General features: G+C 35.1%; 1 protein-coding gene across 3 annotated transcripts in view; it reads right to left on the bottom strand.

The window, feature by feature from the left end:
* RASA2 (RAS p21 protein activator 2) overlaps positions 1-20,829 on the bottom strand; it is a 109,201-nt gene that overhangs the window by 60,373 nt on the left and 27,999 nt on the right. For all 3 annotated transcript variants that reach the window (XM_023621031.2, XM_023621030.2, XM_023621032.2), the window contains exons 4-5: positions 10,814-10,908; positions 788-864 (exon numbers count right to left, since the gene is read on the bottom strand). In XM_023621031.2, the coding sequence (XP_023476799.1) occupies positions 788-864; positions 10,814-10,908 (172 nt within the window). The remainder of the gene's footprint in view (positions 1-787; positions 865-10,813; positions 10,909-20,829) is intronic.

The raw sequence follows: 20,829 nt of genomic DNA, 5'->3' as shown, positions 1-20,829 counted from the left end.
AGGACCTGGAGTGTCCATAATTAGAAGAATAAATTACAGTCTGAGCAGCAACAGAAGTGTAACATCTACCCTACTCCCTGGCTTGAAGGTATGTGGGTATGGTAGAAAACAGCCTCTGATTGAGAAGGCAGTAGAGGAAACAGTACCTTAGGGGATAATCAGATATCAGTTAAGATAAAGATAGAGAAAACATTCCAAAGAAGATAGGACATCCAGTTGTTTGTTGATTACACAGAGGAAGGGTTTTGTGTGGGAGGGAAGAGGTAGGAGATTGTGCCAGAACAGATTTCCAGAGCAGTTAGAAGATTAGAGTCTGGGTGATAAAAAATGACTTAGGGCAAGAGAAGTAAAAGGAATTCAAAGTAAGTGAGAATCAATATCGGTAATCTCAAGGTAGGCATTTAGTTTTAGTCCCAAGGTCACTACTGCTCTGCTCTGTGGTATCAGAGTTTCCAGAGGCTCTCCACACTAGGAAGCCTTTCCAACTCCCTTCTGCCACATAGGTAGACACGCTTGTCTGTGATCCTATAACACCCTATTGCCTATGTCTATCATTTAACCCACATTCAATAAATGCTTGTTGAATGAATTAATGACTCATCATAACCTGAGGAGACAAGATACAAGAAAACAAATTGGAAATCAATTTAACAAAGGAACAGCATGGCAGAGTTCCATTTCTGAAAAAGGTTTCTGAAGTATTTAAAACAAGGAGTTGGCTTAAGAGTCAAAGAATATAAAATGGAGAATTATTTCTAGTTGATTTTGGTAAGAGAAATATGCTTACTGTACAACAAGCTGCTGGCAAACAGTTCCATTCTCTGTTATCAGTTCATTCAGTTTTAATTCAAGGTGAACTTTACCCTATAATGACAAAAAAAAATTAAAAACTGAGTAGTCTGTTTTACTACAAAATATTAATTAAAGGTATGTACTTTTTAAAAGGTTAACCACTAGCACATGGCTTTGCCTACACTAAGTACTTGTAAAAAGACTAACAACCAACAATGTAGATCAAAATTCTGAAAGATAAGAAGCAGTTAAATGTTTATATCAAACATGGTATTCAAATCTAAGAATTTTATGCCAAGTTGAACAAATATTTATGTATCTTAATTATCATGGATTAAAAAGAAAGATAAGATTTATGTTTTAGGAAATTTTGAAATAAAAGTAAATTATAAAATGTAGAAAGTTTTTTCCAGAAAAGATAAACCATCATTAACAGAGAAATCACAGAATTCTAAAACAATAAAACTAAAACTAAATTAAAGCTAGTAAGATTCAAGTTATCAACACTTTTCTCAAATAATAAAGATTATGGAATGGAATATCTACTATATCTTAGAAGGCACTGTGGGAGTGGGTAGGAATCCACAGAGGTATAAGACACAGTCCCTGCTTATAATGATAATCTAGTTGGGGAGACAATAAACAAAAGATAACAATATATTGCTAAGAGCATTGATAAAGAAATGGGATACTGGGGACCAGCCCCACAGCGGAGTGGTTAAAGTTCCACAGGCTCCACTTGGGCAGCCTGGGGTTCACCGGTTCAGATCCTGGGTGTGGACCTACTCCGCTCAACAGCCATGCTGTGGAGGCATCCTACATACAAAAAAGAGGGGGAGTCTGGCACAGATGTTAGGTCAGGGCAAATCTTCCTCACACATACAAAAAAATAAAATAAAATGAAATAGGATACTGAAAATCAGAGTATTTCTTAAACAGCCATTAATAAATGGATTTTTAAAAAAATTCAGTAGTATAAGTTTAAAGCAAACTACAAACTTCTCAGGAAACAAAGCCTTCGGAAAAATATAATCTAGAGTTTGATATTTCTACCCTTGCAATGGCGACAAGCAATTCTAAACCAGGTATGACCATTTTAAACCAGTTAAGAATCAGTGCTGGATCACCTCCACCCAGCTGCCAGAGTGTCAAGTGTTGATTTCAGAGGTGTGATGTCTAGGGAATGATGACACCAGTAATTTCATCAGAGGCAGGAAAGTTCATTATATAGTCACTGCTCCTCTTTGGAACGACTTCCTTTCAAACATTATTTCACAGAAATCTAACCTGAACGAGTCTCACTATTTTATTGGGGATTTGTTATACAAGTGAATCTGAGGTCCACTAACTACAAAGCTCAGGGTTAGATGCATAGTAACTGATAAGCAATAAACATTGATGGATCTCAACACAAAGTCTGCAGGAGAAAGCTAAGCTCTAAAGAAACAGGCATCAGTAGTAGTAAAATTAGCAGTTAGGTGGAACTGGAACTAAATTAAGCAAATCTTCCACTAAAAATCCAGGCACAAATATTTATAAAATCATATATAATTTATAAAATAGGTCTTTTGTTAGTCCTGCATTTAATATTCACAACCCCTGTTATGCAAGAGTGCCCCTGAAGGTCCATGATATGTAGTAATTTGTAATATGACTCAACTAGAATATTGAATGTTTGCTATCATGCCAGCATGTGTGTGCCACTTGGCTAGTGAGTGAGCCTAGATAACTGCACCAACATTTGCATCTGAAAGCAGTTTTACTATTTTAACACGTATGCATTTTATAGTAGAAATTGTATGCTAACAAGGCACTCCCAACGGTCTCCCAGGAAATGTCTAGGATCTACTCTATTTCTAAAACAATAACTGTTAAAATAGAGTAGAAAAAAAGTATAATTTCATTCACAACTAAAAATCATAGCATGTATCAAGTCGAGCCTAGAAATAAAAAGATATTTAATGGGATTCTACTAAGAATCATTATCATTGAGTCAGAGCCTACCTAACATGCTCATTACTCCCACTAGCTGTTAAACAGAGTATTCCTTTGGTATTAATCAACAGTAACATAACTGTCTATTAACTTGATCAAGAAAAGAATGAGGATGGAACAGGTAGACATGAGATACATACTATTAGGGTGGAACACTAAAATTAAAAAGCATTATGAGTTAAATTAAGAAAATTATAATTTCTAAACCGTAAAACCCTACCTTACTGTATACTTTAACATGGAAATATGTACATGATAAAGAAACAAGAAACAAGTTACAAAATAGGGTGTATAATATGTTAATTTCTAAAAGTAAAATAAAGAGACACTATATATATAATTACTACAAGGCCATCTACCAAAACATTGATAGAAGTTATCTTTGGTTGGTAGGGTTTCAGATTTTTTTCTTTCTGCTCATCTAGATTTTTGAAGTTTCTACTACCAAAGTGTGCTGCTTTTTAGCAAAGAAAAATGAACAAAAGTTTTAAAAATTATTTAAAGCTGCTCTTCAGTGTTAGAAACCCAAATCTGTGAACATTTTAGCAAAATGATTTTGTATTCTTGACTACATTCGTACAAAAGTCATTTTACCTACATCTGTCATTTTATAGATTTGGATTGTAGCATACCAAGTTTTTTGGGGTTTTTTTGGAGAGAGCAGTTAAAAGTACAGCAAAACTTTTCCTAGTCTCCCTGATGACATGGATAGTGGCTAAGGATAGCCATATGATACAGTTCTGGGCAATGAGATGTAAAGAGAAGTTGCTGATGGGGCATCTCAAGAAGCTTGTTGAAAGGGACTCTGTAACTTCAGCAGTTGTCTGAGAGGCTTGAGAAGTTTAATCAAAGCATTCCACAGCCTCATGATGCTGGGCAGATAAAAACTGAAGTCCAGGGCCCTTGAAGGTAGACTGGCCCTGGTAAACACCCAGGCTTTCTGTTGGAATCTCTGAAGGACCATGCCTGAGGAGGGTGAAGCCCAGAGACCAACCTTTACAAAGACTCACACTGGGCCTGGCCCCATGGCTGAGTGGTTAAAGTTCTGTGCACTCTGCTTTGGCAGCCCAGCTTTTGCACTGTGCTTTGGGTTCAGATCACAAGCACAGACCTACTCCACTCATCAGCCATGCTGTGGAGGCATCCCACACACAAAACAGAGGAAGACTGGCACAGATGTTAGCTCAGGGCCAATCTTCCTCACACACACACACACAAAAAAACAAAAAGACTGAAACCTAGCCTGGAATCAGCCAAATCCCTAACTGGATTAGGTGATCGGCCTCTAGTCTAGCCACATGCCAAAGGCAAAAGTAAACCTTCTCTGGAGGAAGAAAAAAATACCACCCAGAGCCTCAAATTATCTCTAAAATATTTCATATTTCAATGTCCAGTATGCCATCAAAAATTACAAAGCATGCCAAAAGACAAAACACCAAAAAAAAAAAAAACAAAAACAAAAAATACCAAACCTGGACAAACAGCAGCAGATTGACAAGAGATGCAGAAGTTGGAGTTAACTGACAGAGGTTAAAATAGCTGTTTAAAAATTTTTTTAAGATAGAAAACAAATGAAAAACCCAGAAAATAACTGAAACTATAAAATGAATCAAATTAAAAATGCAAAATTAAGTAATAAAATAACTAAAACGAAGATGTATTTAACAGCAGATTAGCCATAGCCAAAGAGGGCTGGTGAAATGGGAGATAGAATTAGTCAGCAGAAAATATCTACAATGAAGCACAGAGAGGAAAAGAGCATAAGAGACCTATGAGACATAGTAAAATGGTCTATTATCCATGTAACTGGAGTCCCAGAAGAGAGATGGCAAAAAGAATAAGGAAGAAAAGAAAAAATGAAGAGATAATTGCCTGGAATTTTCCAAAATTAAAGACATGAAAGCACAGATTCAAGAACTCCTGGAACACCCAAGTAGTATGAATATAAGAAAACCACATGTAGGCACAGCACAGTAAAACAGCCAAAAACAGAAGATAAGGAGAAAATCCTAAAAGCAACTAGCAAAAAAACAGGGACATTCTCTACAAGGAAGTAACTATAAGACTCTGAGAAGGAACTATGTTTGATGATAAACATGCACAAGTTTTGGTCCACAACTGCTTTCTTATTTTTCAATCTTCTAAGGCAGGTTCAATGACAAATAGTGTATCTTTTATGTATGTCAGAAAATGCTGGACGATCAGTTATCTGGCACTGTATTCTATACTTGTAATTAAAAATAAACCAAATTCTTGGAAAGGTATTATTCAATGTGCATTTCATAAGCACTGACTATGTTACACTGATACATGCAATTATATCATAATTTGTATTAGGCAGCAAATTATTCAGGAACTTATATTACTCTGGTAATGTCTGAAGGTTTAATATTTTATATGCTAACTTTATTTCAATTACTTTTACAAAAATTTCACACAGAAAAATCTGTGGTTATTTTAATTTTATATAATGCATATTCTTGGTACCATATAGAAGATACGTGAATTTTTGCATACAGTTTGGGAAACTCACATGTATTGGGGCAAAATAGAATGCACGCACTTAAAAACCTCTTGAGTTTAAACATTTTTTTTAGTTTTTATCACAAAACACTAAATTCTAATAATCATTCCACATAAAAGAACTCAGTATGTATCAACTGGTGAAATTTTTTCTTCATATGAGAGAAGAAAAAGTCCCAACTTCCCAAACATCTGACAGGTGTTTTTTTATATATAGTAATCACCTTTGTAAATCATTTTGGACACAACTACCTGTCAGATGAAGAACAAAATAAAGGTTTTACTTAACATCTCTTATTTATGGATATATTTGTTTTTCTCCTTAAAGAAGTATTTACCATGCTCTAGAACGGCTCATTCCTTTATCTCATGTTTATAAACTTACAGGTGAAGTTTTAAAATTTTTGTTTTTATTTTTACATATATATATATATATATATATATATATATTTTTTTTTTTTTTTTTTTTTTTTTGCAGGGAAAGATTCCCTCTGAGCTAACATGTATTGCCAATCTTCTCTTTTTTTTTCCTCCCCAAAGGCCCAGGGCTTGGTTGTATATCCTAGTTGTAAGTCATTCTAGTTCTTCTATGTGAGCCATTGCCAGAGCATGGTAACTGACAGATGAGCGGTGTGGCTCTACAAGTGGGAAGTGAACCTGGGTCGCTGAAGTGGTGAGCGCCAAACTGTGACCACTAGGCCATCAGGGCTGGCTCCACAAATGAAGTTTTCTTTTGTTTTGTTTTTTGCTGATTCACTCCAAGCTAACATTTGTTGTCAATCTTCCTCTTTTTTTTGTATGTGAGCCGCCACCACAGCATGGCTGCTGATGAGTGATGTAGGCCTGTGCCTGGGAACCAAACCTGGGCTGCCGAAGCAGAGGGTGCTGAACTTAACCATGAGGCCACCGGGGCTGGCCTCAAATGAAGTTCTTTCATAAATCAACCTGCAACAATGAATTATACCTTTACATTCATTATGTCTTAATTGGGCACGTAAAAAAAAAACTGGTGTATAGTATTAGCTATAATCATTACATTTCTTTAAATAGGTAGAGCAGAGGCCTTATTAAAAAAATTATAAAACAATCAATAACTTATGGCACAATCCAGAAATTCAAGATAAGCTTGTTGGTAAAGACTTATTAACTAAGTAATTACATCAAAAGTGCATGATGGAAGTACATCCGGATTTACTGCTTGTACAAGTTGTGTGAGACAATTTTAATTAATGAGAGCAACAATTTTCCCATATGAGAGATTTGGTTTAATCATTCCCACATAAAGGTATGCTCTTTATCACAGCACCTAAGAAATAAAGAGAGGAAAAATACTTGAAGTTTGTTGTGAGTTCCAGAACCAAATAGCTAACAGCATGGCTGCAGATCACTGAAGCCAAGAGGATTTCTAGGAAGAGGCACCAGTCAATCCATAATAACTTCACTTATGTGGCAAAGAATATGGAGAAAGCACATCAAGTGAAGTAGGATGATAACCAGGACCAGAAACTAAGAAGGAGAATACTTCAAAAAGGACAAAGTAGTCAACGGTACTAAAAGCTGCCAAAAGGCCACATGAGAGGAGGACTGAAAAATGTCCACTCAACTTAATGACACAACGTCATGGGTAACATTAGCGAGAACTGTTTACGCTCTCCCTCTGACCCACTGTGTGGTCTGAAGGCAGATTAGAGTGGGTCGAGAAGAAAATGGTTCAATCCAGAGGGAAAAACTGCAAAACAAAACAAAAAAGTATAGAAAAATGCACTCATGAAATACTACTACTAATATCTTGAATGTCTGAAAAGAAAACTGAAAATAATTAACATTATTAATAGTAATAATAAAGTATCTGGGAAACAATTCAAGGTAAGAGGTTAGAGTTCTTAGCAATTTTTTAACTGTTTTGGTATAAAACCCATCTTATTAGTATTGGGATCTTTTCATTTGAGGGCTGCATGTTACTTCCCTAGAACTTCAGAACTGAAGGGAATCCTATATACCGAAGTTCTCATTTCACAGATGAAGATCCTACTCGATAATAGGTGAGCAACTGTTTTGGGTCTAAGTGCCAAATAGCGGAAGAGCAAGGAAATGAAACATCTGCCTCTGAAGTAGAGATACCAATCATTTCCCCCACTCAAACCCCTTTCTTAGGTAACTTGCCTACTCAGAGCCCCACAACAGACGCTCTGCAGTGACTTTACCCCCAATCATATCAAAGTAGACTGTGGTGGACATCTCATCCAAGTTTGGCCAAATTCTCTAAATTGTGGCAGAGAACTGAGTCAGGCCTTAGAAAGTGAGGGGGCTGGATGGTCAGGTAGACTCAAAGGCTGACGTTGGAGTTTTCAGCTGTCAACAAGAGATTAGAGCGGATTTACAGAGAAGCAGAGGGGAGAGTCAAGTCTCATCAGAAATACAAAAAGAATACAATGGAATTTCACCATTAAAGTGTTTTTTCCTTTCCCTTTCATTTTGCAAAATGAATAGCTATTAAAATGAGAGGCAAAGATAGAGGGAAAACATTATTCACTTTGCAAAATGAAAGGGGAAGAAGAAAACACTAAACAGTGAGCACTTAACACTCCATGAGCACAGTGGGCACACGAGTAGAGAGAAATGACTCAGTGGGCCTTGGTTCCCATGTGCCTCTTGTGGTATCTATTGCCAAACTGAGGGGAGGTCTACAGTTTAAAGATACAAGCATGTATTTTTCATTCAACATGACCCCAAATGCAAGCCAACTATTTTATGTAATGGTCAACCAAAAACAAACCAACCACTCAATGTTTTAGTGTATTTTATGAGAAATTAAGGTCTTTTTAAAAGTAATTTTTACTATGTGAACTGTATCTAGTCTGTTATTGGAAGAACTAGACCTCTACTTAAAATGTAGCTCCTCTGCAAACGCCTGACAACTTTCTAGCGCATACTGGCCATACTGAAGTTCCTGTAATTATACTCCAAGAAGTTCCCTAGGAACTTTCCAATGCCCCCTTCCTTATTCTTTGAGCTAACTTGGGTAGGTTTATTCCTTATACACCCAGATGTTCCCTAAGTGATCCTCCTGACAATCTCTGTTGAAGCCTTTTTATGACCAACAGTATAAAATGGTGAAAGGCAGTAAAGTACTGTAGTTAGGAGTTTTAGAATCAGACAGGATCTCTACTGGAATCATGGCTCCATCACTTAGTAGTTCTGTGACTTGGGAGACATCATTTAACCTCTATGAATCCATTTTCCTTATTTGTAAATGGAGGTAATACTAAATACTTCATGATGCTATTCTGAAGATTAAAGCAGATAATGTACATTAAGTATTTAGTACTGTGCTTGGTATATACTGTTAACAATTACTAATAGTAATTATTAGATTGAGTTCCCGCTGAACTCAATCTGTCTCATAGCTTTCTCCTATGGCTCCATCAACTGCTCTTATTTTCCATGATATTTTTGTAAAGTTTTATAAAATGTATGCAAGTGAACAAATTAATTAACAAAGCAGAATTTGTATAAATCATGCACTGCTTTTCAATCTTTTCTAGACTCAGAAAGTTAATTTAGTATTTCTAGATCAGTGTTGGGGCCAAACAACAATATTCCCAGTGGTACCATATTAACATGAAAAGTGTTATACATCCCTCCTACCTCCACTAAAATAATAAAATCCTCTAAAGTTTATTTTAAATAGTGAGTAGATCTTACTAATCAAGTATCACTTAAGACAAAAGAGCTGTAAAGGTTAATAATTCATGGTCATGAAAATAACTCACAGCAGATAAAAAATGTCGACATTATACCTAACTGGTAAATGCTGCTTCCAGAATTTTCACGTTTCAGAAATGAGTTTAATATATAATCAAATAAAAGCCTATTACCCAGTACTCATCTCTAATACCATCTCCAAGACTTATATAAAGAGCATTCTACACAGATTTCTATTTTTTGAGAGCTAGGGCCTTTAGATCCTCTAGCAAATTTACACTGATTATAAGAAAAAGGATAGACTATAACAAACCACACTTTAAAATAATCCCCAAATTTCATTTTAGACCAAATTCTCAAAGCCTTGTCTTATCTTGCTTTTTGTCAAAACTATTAAAAAGAAAAACTGGTACTTTAATCTAAAACTTTCATATCTGCCTTTTGGTAAAGGCATATCAGGGAAATGGCCACACGACTGTTGGTAAACACATAGTATTTTACAGTTGTATAGCAATTAACAGCTTTCAAAGTATTCTCAGAGGTATTCCACTTAATTCTCATGACCATGTGAGTCAAACATGGCAACTTTTACTCCCATTTTATAGAAATAAAATTCAAGATCAGTAAAATAACCCCATATTAAAATTAGGGCCTAAATTTTCTGACTTCCAGTTTAAAACCCTTTCTGCTTCATCACCTTGCCTCTTACCTGGATCATTTACCAAAGTGTCTAACTGGGATCTGAATAACAGTTATTACACGGAAAGAGAAGAACATTAAAATGGGGTAGAGTGGATAAAACAGGAAAAGTTTCAATTATATTTTGTATTTAAGAAGGTGTTTTAGTATACAAATAATTTTTTGAGAATTTAATCAAAGAGAATGCTTGAGAGGTTATGAGGAAATAGACACACAGGCACTTTGTTTGCAAATATCTGTGAGAATGTGTGCAGCACTTTTTTCTTGTCTCAAAATTCTGTTTGAGTCACAGTGGCAAATTATAATTTCTTTTAGAAAGGAACAATTCTGCTTGCAGTTATGCCCTCGGGAAACGGTTTCACAATCTTTACCATATTTTAAAAATAAATAGAGTTACAAAAAAAGGATTCCTTTTACGTAGAAATAATTTCTAAGAGCAGTTCAGACTTTTCAGAAATAAATACAAAGTTAAGCTACATGGCTGAATATAAGTCTTTATTCACATATTAGAATCAGTAAGCCCTCTTATTTTGGCAAGAGAAAAGAAGAGCTTTAAAAAGAATAATGATAGCCTTTCAAATAAAAAGAAAGGTGAACAACAGGAAGGGTGGGTGTGGGAACGAAGGCTCTGCATGGTGGGCTCAGGCATGGTTTGAATGAATAACATTTTCCCCAAGTCTGGTTTATTAGACAGTAAACAGAGTATCCTGATCAGAATAGATGAAATCACAGACTTCTAGGGATTCTCCTCAAAGTCACAGTTAATAGAACATATCCTTTCTTTTAAAATTTTTTCCCTCTCTAAAAAAAATCAGTAATTTTACTGTGACTCAAAGGCAAGAACTAAGTCAGGAAGAAAATGTCCCCCCCCTCATACAACGTCTCCAAACTCATACACACACAAACATACATTATTGTTGAATTCATGTGGCAGAGATATTTCTTTACACTTATATAATAACCAAAGGTCTACAATATTTGGTGCCAGAATTTTAAAAAACGTATAAGCTTTATCTATACGAACTAGTATAATTAGTTTGCTTTTCACTCATTTTCTGTGTGTGACAATCTCTTCTATCACTTGAGCCTTAATATTTACCTGAACCTCTGAATTGGAGTCCACAGGCTGTAGTGAAAACCAAGTTTCTTTGCCACTGTGGTTACACAAGTCTTCTTTTTTGATGGCTACTTTTCCTACAGGAAATAAGTAAAACAATATGAGGAAACATATTCTGTGTAATCATTAGCATTGTTGTATGTAATATTTTGTAGAAAATATTTTAAAATAATCTGTACATATTGACATCAAGAAATCCACTTTTATAAAGCATTTTTCTGTATTCTGAAGAACGAAAAAGTGCCTCATTCCTCATACCCCTTGGCAGATCCTTCTCTGGGTCATTTTGAATCAGAGGAATAGACAAAAACTCAGTTGTATTTACCTGCAAGTGCATTTTTTAAGTACTTATTCAAAATTCACGTTTTCACCCAGAGTACATTCAGTATAAAAAGCAATGTACAATGATAATGCAAACTAACCCTTCCAATTCTTTAACACTATGAGTAAACCATATGTTCTGTCTGAGCAGACATATACGTATTTATTAAGAGTTTATAGGTTTCAATTAAGAGAAAAAGAAAAACAATATCATACATTACTAACAATATTGAAAACTGACTTAAAAATTATGGGAGATTAAAACAATAATTTTAGTAAAAATTTGCTTTTATCAAAACATCGTAAACACTGCTCATGTTGCTTTAACGCATACAAAAAAAAATCAAGGCAGTTCCCTAAAGAGTTTCTACCTCTCAGAGAAGCTACAGTACAATGTACAAAGCAGTATGAGAGGAAGAAGCAGAAACGTTCTTATTATAATGAAGTATTTGCCATGTTGGTACAAAGCATTTCCTTCCTCAATTCAAGTTTTAAGAAGTAGACGTAGTTTTGCATATGACTGACAATTTATTCCAAGATTCTACATGAAAACTTCAACAAAGGATATATACAGAAGTCAAAAACAGTTCTCTTTCTTATATAAGAATTTTCATTTTAAGTGCGCTAATTATACTTCATACCTTTTCACTTATGACCTGTCTTGGGCTTGCAGTTCAACATTTGAAATCTTTTAGAAAACAGGAAAAAATTTTTCTGTCAAGATATGTCAGTTTTTGTATATCAAATGGAAAGGAAAGGTATGACCAGAAAACGATCACAGAAAAATTATCTTCAAAATTTTATTCTGGAATTAGATAGTGGTGATGGTTGCACATGTAAATAAACTAAAAACCACTGCATTGTACACTTTATAAGAGTGAATTTTATGGTATGTAAATTATACCTCAATAAAGCTCTTATTAAAAAAATCTAACAATATTAAAAATTTCTGATAAGCTTATCTTCCTATTCATGCCTTGGTACTTAAATTATAAAGAAACTACCTTTATATTTACAAAACTACCTATACATGTGTAATTTTAAGGAAAATATTAAAATACACAGCTACATATATTTTCATTACAGTGGGAACCGTATATTAATATCTAACTCGAAGGAGAACTATCAAAAATTCATCAACTGTGTCTATGAACACATGAAGTTTAAAACAAGTAAAACTTTAACAAATTGGTCCTTACCACAAGCATGAATCTTTACAACTTTCTTTTAAATACATTGGATGAAACCTAATGTGAAGACCAAAATCTTCCTATGAATATATAGCAGTTATAATTCATTCAAATCTTACAGGAAACGGCACTAGGAAAATAACACATTTCGGCCTTTTTTTGGTTAAATTTAAGACGCAAGTTGATGGAAAAACAGAACTTCTTCCAGTACTGAATATACAGATTAAAAGCCAAGTAGGGAATTCAAGTACTCACTGGAACACCCAAATATTCTTTCTACTGCTGAAGGAGTTTAGGTTAAGAGCCAAATCACACAAATCTCTTGATATATTTTATCTACAGATTATATCAAATCCCTGGCAAATCAATATAATACAAGGAATGGCTTAGAATACAGAATTATGACAAAGTATTCAATATTGAATGTCACAAATGATTATGATTATCACAATTCTATCAAGTGGTTCCACTTACCATTGATTCCATACCAGATATAAACATGAAGGCCATGTATAACAGCTTAATACACATATATACACATACACACAGAAATAGGTCTATACATCCTATAGCTGAAGACCTTACATTTTGAGAACCACTCACCTCCCCCTTTAAGAATCTTAGTATCTATGTATCTTTTGTGTCCTTTCTCCAGAAAAAGACACAGATGTTATGGCATCTAATTTTAAGAGAGTTTACCAACCACCCAGAGACTCACTGGAAGACTCCTAGTTAAGACCCCTATTCTACAATTTCCAGGATTTTTAGTTTTATACATAATTTATGAATATGTATGTAGATGTACATACATGTGTATGTACAATATATACAAACATCATTAAAGCAAGCCCTCAACTTAAAAACAGAGCTTTTTAAAAAGTTTATTTGGAAGTTTACTGGTTTGATTGATTCATTTATTCATTCAACAAATAATCACAATAGCACTATATTTTAAACAGTGATTTGATTTCCAGACTCCCCTAACTGAAGTCTATTTAACCAGTAACTTCTAAAAACTAGAGTAGGAATCTACCTGTTCCATTTATGACTCACAACTCAGATCACTGGAAATACATCTTCTCTGTCACAGGTGCCTTCCCAAAAGAGAATCCTCTCTTAGTTCACAAATTAAAAATCCCAGAAGCAAGTACCCTCTTCCTCCTAGCTCTCATCTTGCATATCCATGGTACACATTGTCATGAAAGAGTCGAATGGTTCTTGTCTTCTGAGAGGGAAACCCTTCTCTGACTAGCTGCATAAATAAGCCATTCGTAAGTTGAGAAAAATCTGCAATTTTGCTTGTTAGTTCTTATTCTTATCAAGTTCCTTTTTGACATGCCAGTTTCTGAAATGTAAAGGTTTAGTTGCATGAGACCAGTGAGCCTGAAGAAGCAGGGAAGAGCACATGATCCCAAGAAGTCAGAGAAACTGTTATGTAAGAACAACTGAGGAAAATAAAGAAAAATATTTGAAGTCATTAGGTATTAGGATACCTACAACATATTCAGCACTTTATTAGGCAATATAACATATGAAAAAGAAATATATGTCATCAGTCCTACGGAATCAAACAGGATAGAGGGGGGAGGGCAGGGGAGGGAAGGAGAAAGAGAGAGAATCAATGAATGAATGAATGAGAGAAAGAGGTGGGAGGGTGAAGGGTTAGGGAATGGAGAGGAGGGAGAAGAGAGGGACACTGACACAAGGGGCAAGTTTCTGAAACACAACAAAGACCCAAAAATCCCCCATCACTCTGCTTTGTTGTTTTGAGCTATCCTCAGTTAAACTGGTTAGACGGCAGAGATTAACGGTAAAAGGTAGGGAGCCTGATACAGAGGAAAGAGCACTGAACTGAAAGAAAAGCCAGCATGCACTGAATGTCTACCAGGTAGCAGACATTCTTATCTATTTTCTATTTAATCTTCATAACCATCTTGGGGGTAGAGGGTATAATCACCATTTTAGAGAAGAGGAAAGTTGAATGATATTTAAAACCTGACCACTAACAAGTGCTGAAGCCAGATTTCGAAACCAAGGTATGCCTGTCCAAGTTCCTTCCAACACAGAAAATAATTCCGCAGACTAGTGTCAATTCTGTTACTTCTTAGCTGTGTGATGTTGGCAGATTTAGTTAAACTCTACATCTCATTTACCTCCCCTGTTTTACACTTTTTCAGCTCTAATGATCTTAAAACCTATTCTGTGCCTCTAACGGTCCCAAAGATTGTTTTAGTTTAGTGTTTACTATTTTAAACAAAGTTAACTCATTACTTCACTAGCCATGAAATCACCAACCTCAAAAAAAATCACATAAGAATGAACTACCCAACAAATTATTTAAAGGTGCTATTTGACTTCCCCACTGTCCTGACAAATTCAGGCAGAAAGAGCTTAGACCAAACATATACACACATATATACACCAGATGCTGTATTAGTTCCTTAAAAGTAGACAAGGAGAGGAAACACAAAAAGAAATGAAGGAACTGTGGGAACTATTCTTAGCTTTCCAGCACCACTCCTAAGCAGCATTTTCTTGCCATCTGTAAATACGGTGTTATAGTTGAGCCCCATTTTTAGAAACGACATATTCTTAGACATTTCATCCTGATATAGATCCCAACTGATAAAATCTTGGTAACCCTGCTCTTACTTGGACACTAGTAGAAATGCCTGAAAGACTAGATAAAAGTAGTAACAAGTGTGACTGCTTATACAAGATGAAATAGGACCAGAAGACTGAACAAATTCTGACAGACAGTCAACAACAGCAATTCAGTCAACGGTAACACTTCAATGCCTTAGAGTATGGGGTTTGGGTGGATACATTTTGGACTCTGTGGTAGTATGGTATATTAATGGTCTCCAATAAATCATACTTCCTTGGTCTATGCCATTATGTGGTCCCCTCCAGCACTAGCTCTGGGTTTGGCCATGTCATCTGCTTTTGCCAATGGGACATCAGCAAATCTGATTCAAATAGAGGCTTAATAAACACCTGTGCAGTATGGGGCAAGACCCCAACACCATGTGAAGAGGAAGGCCCAGATAACAGCCAACACCAGCCATCAGAGGTATGAGTTACACCATTCAGCCCAGTCAATCTCCAGATAACTGCACATTAGTGACCCGAGATGAAACCAGCAGAAGTATCACCCAGTTGAGCTCTGCCCAGATTGACAGACCATAGGATCATGAGCAAATATATGGGTGCAATATTAAGCCACTAAGTATTGGAGTAGTTTGTCATGTAGCAATATATAACTGATACAGTCCCTATGCAAACAGACACCAAAGTGTAGTCTTGGGCAATTTTTAAACAGTAGGTTTGACTTAAGAGATAAATGCTAGCTGAAATTATAATTCAAAGAGTTGGAAAAGACCTTAGCTATCTTAAACTCAGCCTTATTTTATAGATGAACCAGGCCTAAGAAGGTAAAGTGACTTGTTTAAGGTCACACAGCTAGAGTGATAGAATCATGACTAGAATTCAGGTCTGTGATATCCTAGTGAAATTCTCTTATCTCATATTCTTCTGAACCAACGGGAAAAAAAGTTGCCAAAGGCTACTAAGCTAACCATAGTTTAATTGTTCGAGGCTAGATTCCCCTGAAAACTAAAATAACTAGAAAATACATATTAGCAGGTAAAATACGTATGTTTTAATTTTAATATTATTAGCATCCTCATTGGAAATAAAAATATATTTTTACATAAAGTTTTCTCTTCTCTTTTTCTCTCTTTTTAAGAGAAGACGACACTATACCTTAGGACAATACAGCACACAGTACAAGACTTTTAAAGCCTTAATTTTACAATTTTCTATCTTGTTGTAGCATAGTTCCTAGGTTTTTAATTAACCCACAATTGAGGTTTTGCACTAACTGTTCCTGGTATATAAAGACGGCTAATATGAAAAATTATGCCCCATATTGATAACAGGTATTACTTTCCGGAAAGGGAACGTGGAGGTGGGGTGGTCAGTGGTCAAATTTACTTAGGATTATCTACAATATCATAATTTTTTTTACAAAAAGAAAAATATCCACATATTACTCATACAATTAAAAATAAGAAACAAACAAGCTCTTAAAGCTATATTCAACTTCTACACATTTTCAGATCTTCTTAAGACTGAAAGATGGTTCTCTCAACTCCAGCTCAAATTTCATTTCCAGAAAACTCTATGGCACTGTTTAAGGTACAAGTGGGCAACTCAGAGTTATAAAATAATTGAGGGAAATCAATTTCTAGTAGCTCAAAATTTTAAAAAAACTCAAGTTTATGAGTTAATGACAATAGAAAATACGTTAAACTATAAAAATGTAAAAACATGTAAGTGAAAACACTGACCATTTTCCAACTTCAAATTAAAGGGTATGAACATATTGTGTCTACTTTAATAATAATTCCTACGTGTAAAAGGAAAAAAAATTCCCAATCAATGCAGAAATTTTACCTCTTAATAAGAAGAAACTTATCTGAAAAAAAAGTTCCCACTCTAAGTTATAGCTTTCTGATACGACTCCACAAAGAACTTTTACTTAAAATTATTTTACTTAAAACTGATTTTTACTTAAAAACAAAAGCAACTTTTAGAAATCATAATTATAAACCTCAACTAAAGGCCTTTTCAAGAAATACTATATGATAACTATAATATTATTTGTAAACAATGAAAATTACAAAATATTTTCTTAAAAAGACATGGTAGCCAATCAAAGATATTCTCTCAAAGGTCACTAATAATCACCAACAGCCTCTATCCAATCCTTACCTCACTCTACCTCTCTCTAGTTGTTGATATTAAAAGATCTCCTTACCTTCTATGATATTATTAATCTCTCTCTTCCTACCTTCCTGATACACCTTACCAATCTTCACTGAAGACTCATTTTCCCTGTTTCAGATGAAGCCTCATCTTCCTTATCTGCTCCCAGGGCAATTTCAATCATTCCCACAGAGGCTTCAAGAATCACTTAATGCTAATGACTCTCAGATCCACATCTCCAGCTCCTCTTTTCTCAAAACTTCAGAGCTGCACAGTCACATGTTGCTTAACAAACGGATACATTCTGAGAAACGCACCATTAGGTGACCCTGTCACTATGCAAACATGATAGAGTGTACTGAAGGGGAACAAAATTTGCCATCCCAAAATGTGTCTCTTTAATATAAGGATTATTTTAGGTTATTTTTAAGAAAGAAAAGATTGAAAGTTTTTCTTGTTACCTCCCCCTTAACTGCCTAAAAGAATTCAAATTAAATAAACCTGTCTCAGGAAGCGAGCTATCACCTTAGCATAACACAAACTAGGTGGCAGACAAGAAGAAACCTAGAAAAGCCCATTTGTTGGGCTCCCCACTGTGTTGTTCTATTTCTGAGCGGCCAAACACTCATCTTCCAAATGTTTGTTCCTTTTCACCTATCTGTGAACTGCCTTCCTTCCCTTTGAAGTCTCTGACTCTCCCCACCCCCAACATCTTCTGTCTTTAGCCAAGGATGGTATTTAAGGTGAATGCTTCGCCATTTTGGTGCGTTACTCCATTTTCCTGGGTTTCTCCCATGTACACATGTTATTAAACTTTTGTTTGTTTTCCTCCTGTTAATGTAATTCTTAGACCAGCCAGGAAACATAGAAGGGTAGAGGAAAATTTCTTTCTCCCCTACAGTACTTACACAAACCTAGATGGTACAGCCTACTATACACCTATGCTAGATGGTACTAATCTCATGGGACCACCATGGTATACATGGTCCATTGTTGACTGAAATGTCATTATGTGGCACATGACTATATTTCCAAGTCAATCACTGTGTTCACCTAAATGTTCCCAGGTAATACAAGTTTAACTAGTTTGAAATCAGTCATTCTCTTCCCTTCCCATCTCCCATTCAAAAATGAAAGCTCCTGCTATTCTTTATCTCAATTAATGACAGCCATAGAAACAAGACCATTTTAACTCTTTCCCTTCTCACATCCCCTTAGTCCTGAAGTCCTATTTGAAGCTACTTCTGTGAAGTACATTCCCTCATTTGTGCTTCCACCGCCATTGCCCTATTCATCTCATTTGCTAATAGCCTCCTTGTTGGTCTCCCTGCCCCTAATTTCTCTCTATTGTAAACTATAAACTATAGATTACATACTTAAAGTATACATATACTTTTTAAAAATGTGTATAGTTACACATAATTATGTATGTGCGTGTATATATACATATATACACTTTAAATATGTAATCTATAGATACTGAGTTTATAGTTTGGAATTTCCTGTTGTAGACCACAGGAAGTTGTTAAACTACAATTAAGTATATATAGTATATAAGCTAAGTATATATGCATATACAGTTACATATAATCTTTTAAAGGTTCTTCATTCTTAAAAAAGCTCAACACTACTGTCTATAAGATAAAGTCCAAATTCCTCTTCATGGCTTTTAGAATCCATCACAACTTGGCTCCAATTTATAATCCCAGCTTCACTTTCTACTACCCTCCTCCTAGGTAATTTATATCCAGCAGCTACACCACAAACATGATTCATTTTTTCTCCTCTGCTTCTGCTAATCCCTATTACCTTGAAACTTCCTCCTTTTCCTATGCAGGTAGTCTCTGTTGATCCTCCATCAAACAAAATTAACTGCTCTCCCTTCTATGCCCCCAAGTACTCTGTTCATATCTCCAGCACAGACTCTACTATATATATTAGTATTAGAGTCTGTCTCTCTGATAGCCTGGGAGCAACTTGAGTCTTATTCATCCTAATACTCCCAACCTTTGTACACCACCCACAAGTGTTTGTAAATGTTTCTTTAACTAAACTGAGGATTGAGCCTCAGGGGTGATCCACTATTAAGGGTTTGCTAGAAAGAGAAGAATCTGCATGTAAGTATAGAAGAAATACAACTTGGAAAATACAATGCTAAAAACTGCCTTTTCCTTGGCTTTCAACAAGAGTCAATCAAAAGAGTCAAAGGTGACACAGAGGGAGATGAGGATTGAAAACTACAAAAATGCCTTTTGTGACAAAGTATATGTCATGTATCTAGATGACAAAAATGAACATATTTCACAAATAAGGATTCAGAACAAATAAATAAAAGAACTCAACCCAAAAGAAAAATGGGCAAAAGAATGAACAATTAATTCAAAGAAGAAAAATGTAAGAGACCAATAAATATATGAAAAAATTCCTCAAATTCACGGATAATCAGAAAAATAGAAGTTAAAAAAATATTATTTTTCACCTATCAAATTGGAAAAAATTTTTCTTCCAATGATAATATCCAAGAATGACCAGAGTATGGTGAAACAGTTATGCTCATGCTATGTTTCTGGGAATGTAAATTAGTACAATATTTCTGGGAGCCAACATAAAAATATATACAGAAGAAACCTTAAAAATATTCATACCCTTTGACTCAGTATTTTCACTTTTAGCAATTTATCCTAAGAAAAAGAGACTTGCAAAAATTTATGTGGAAGGATGTTCATAGCACACCATCTAAAGTACCAAGAATCTGGAAACACAAACGGTTACCAACAAAACAGTGGTTAAAATAATACATTTTACACAAAGGACATTATATAATAAATATTTTTGAAAAATATTTAATGACATGGGAAAGGATAATTAGATGATATTAAGTGAAAAAGGAAAAAAACGGAATAAATGGTACAACATAATATTATATAAATGCCTGGAATAAAGAATAGGAAGAAAATACAAATTATTAACTGTAGTTATTCCTGTGCAGTTACTAGTCACTAAGACTATGTAATAGTTTTATAATTAAGAAAAAATATATTGCTTTTAAAAGTTTATTTGATTTGCTCTAAAATGACAGGGAAACTTCAAAAAAGGTTTTTCAGAAAAACATAGAGGCCAGATTATAGAGATTTAAAAAGAAATAAGTGGGCTGGTCCATGGCATAGTGGTTAAGTTTAGCGCAATCTGCTTTGGTGGCCCGGGTTCATGGGTTCAGGTCCCAGGCGTGCACCTACACCACTTGTTAGCCATACTGTGGCAGTGACCCACATACAAAATAGAGGAAAACTGGCAAAGACGTTGGCTCAGGGCGAATCTGTCTCAGAAAAAAAAAAAAGTTAAAAAAGAAAGAAGTAGTAAGCAGAAGGATACACACCACTTGTTAAGGAGTTCAACAGCAAAAGCAGAAACAAATTAGACGGTAGTTAAGAGGACAAAGTCAAATATATATAGCTTAATCATTTAAACTGTAGGAGACCAGCATATTTCAAGTTCAAAAGGAGAGAAGATGATGAAATTCAGGATACTAAAAAGGGAGAGGATAATACAGGTAAATTATAGACCTCTACCTGTTATTAAAATACAAAGATGGTGCAAAGATCATGAATGTGACACATACGTGGCCAGTTAGCTTTGTTCTAGTGCAAGCCCACAGATTACACCCCAGCCTCAGACAAGCATTTAAGAAATAGAGTTATTGGTCACCAATGGAGACAG

This window comes from Equus caballus, chromosome 16, assembly GCF_041296265.1.
Source record: "Equus caballus isolate H_3958 breed thoroughbred chromosome 16, TB-T2T, whole genome shotgun sequence".
In the NCBI taxonomy this organism is placed as follows: Eukaryota; Metazoa; Chordata; class Mammalia; order Perissodactyla; family Equidae; genus Equus; species Equus caballus.
Note: the sequence above shows the minus strand (reverse complement) of the source record. Positions and strands in the feature narration are given on the sequence as shown.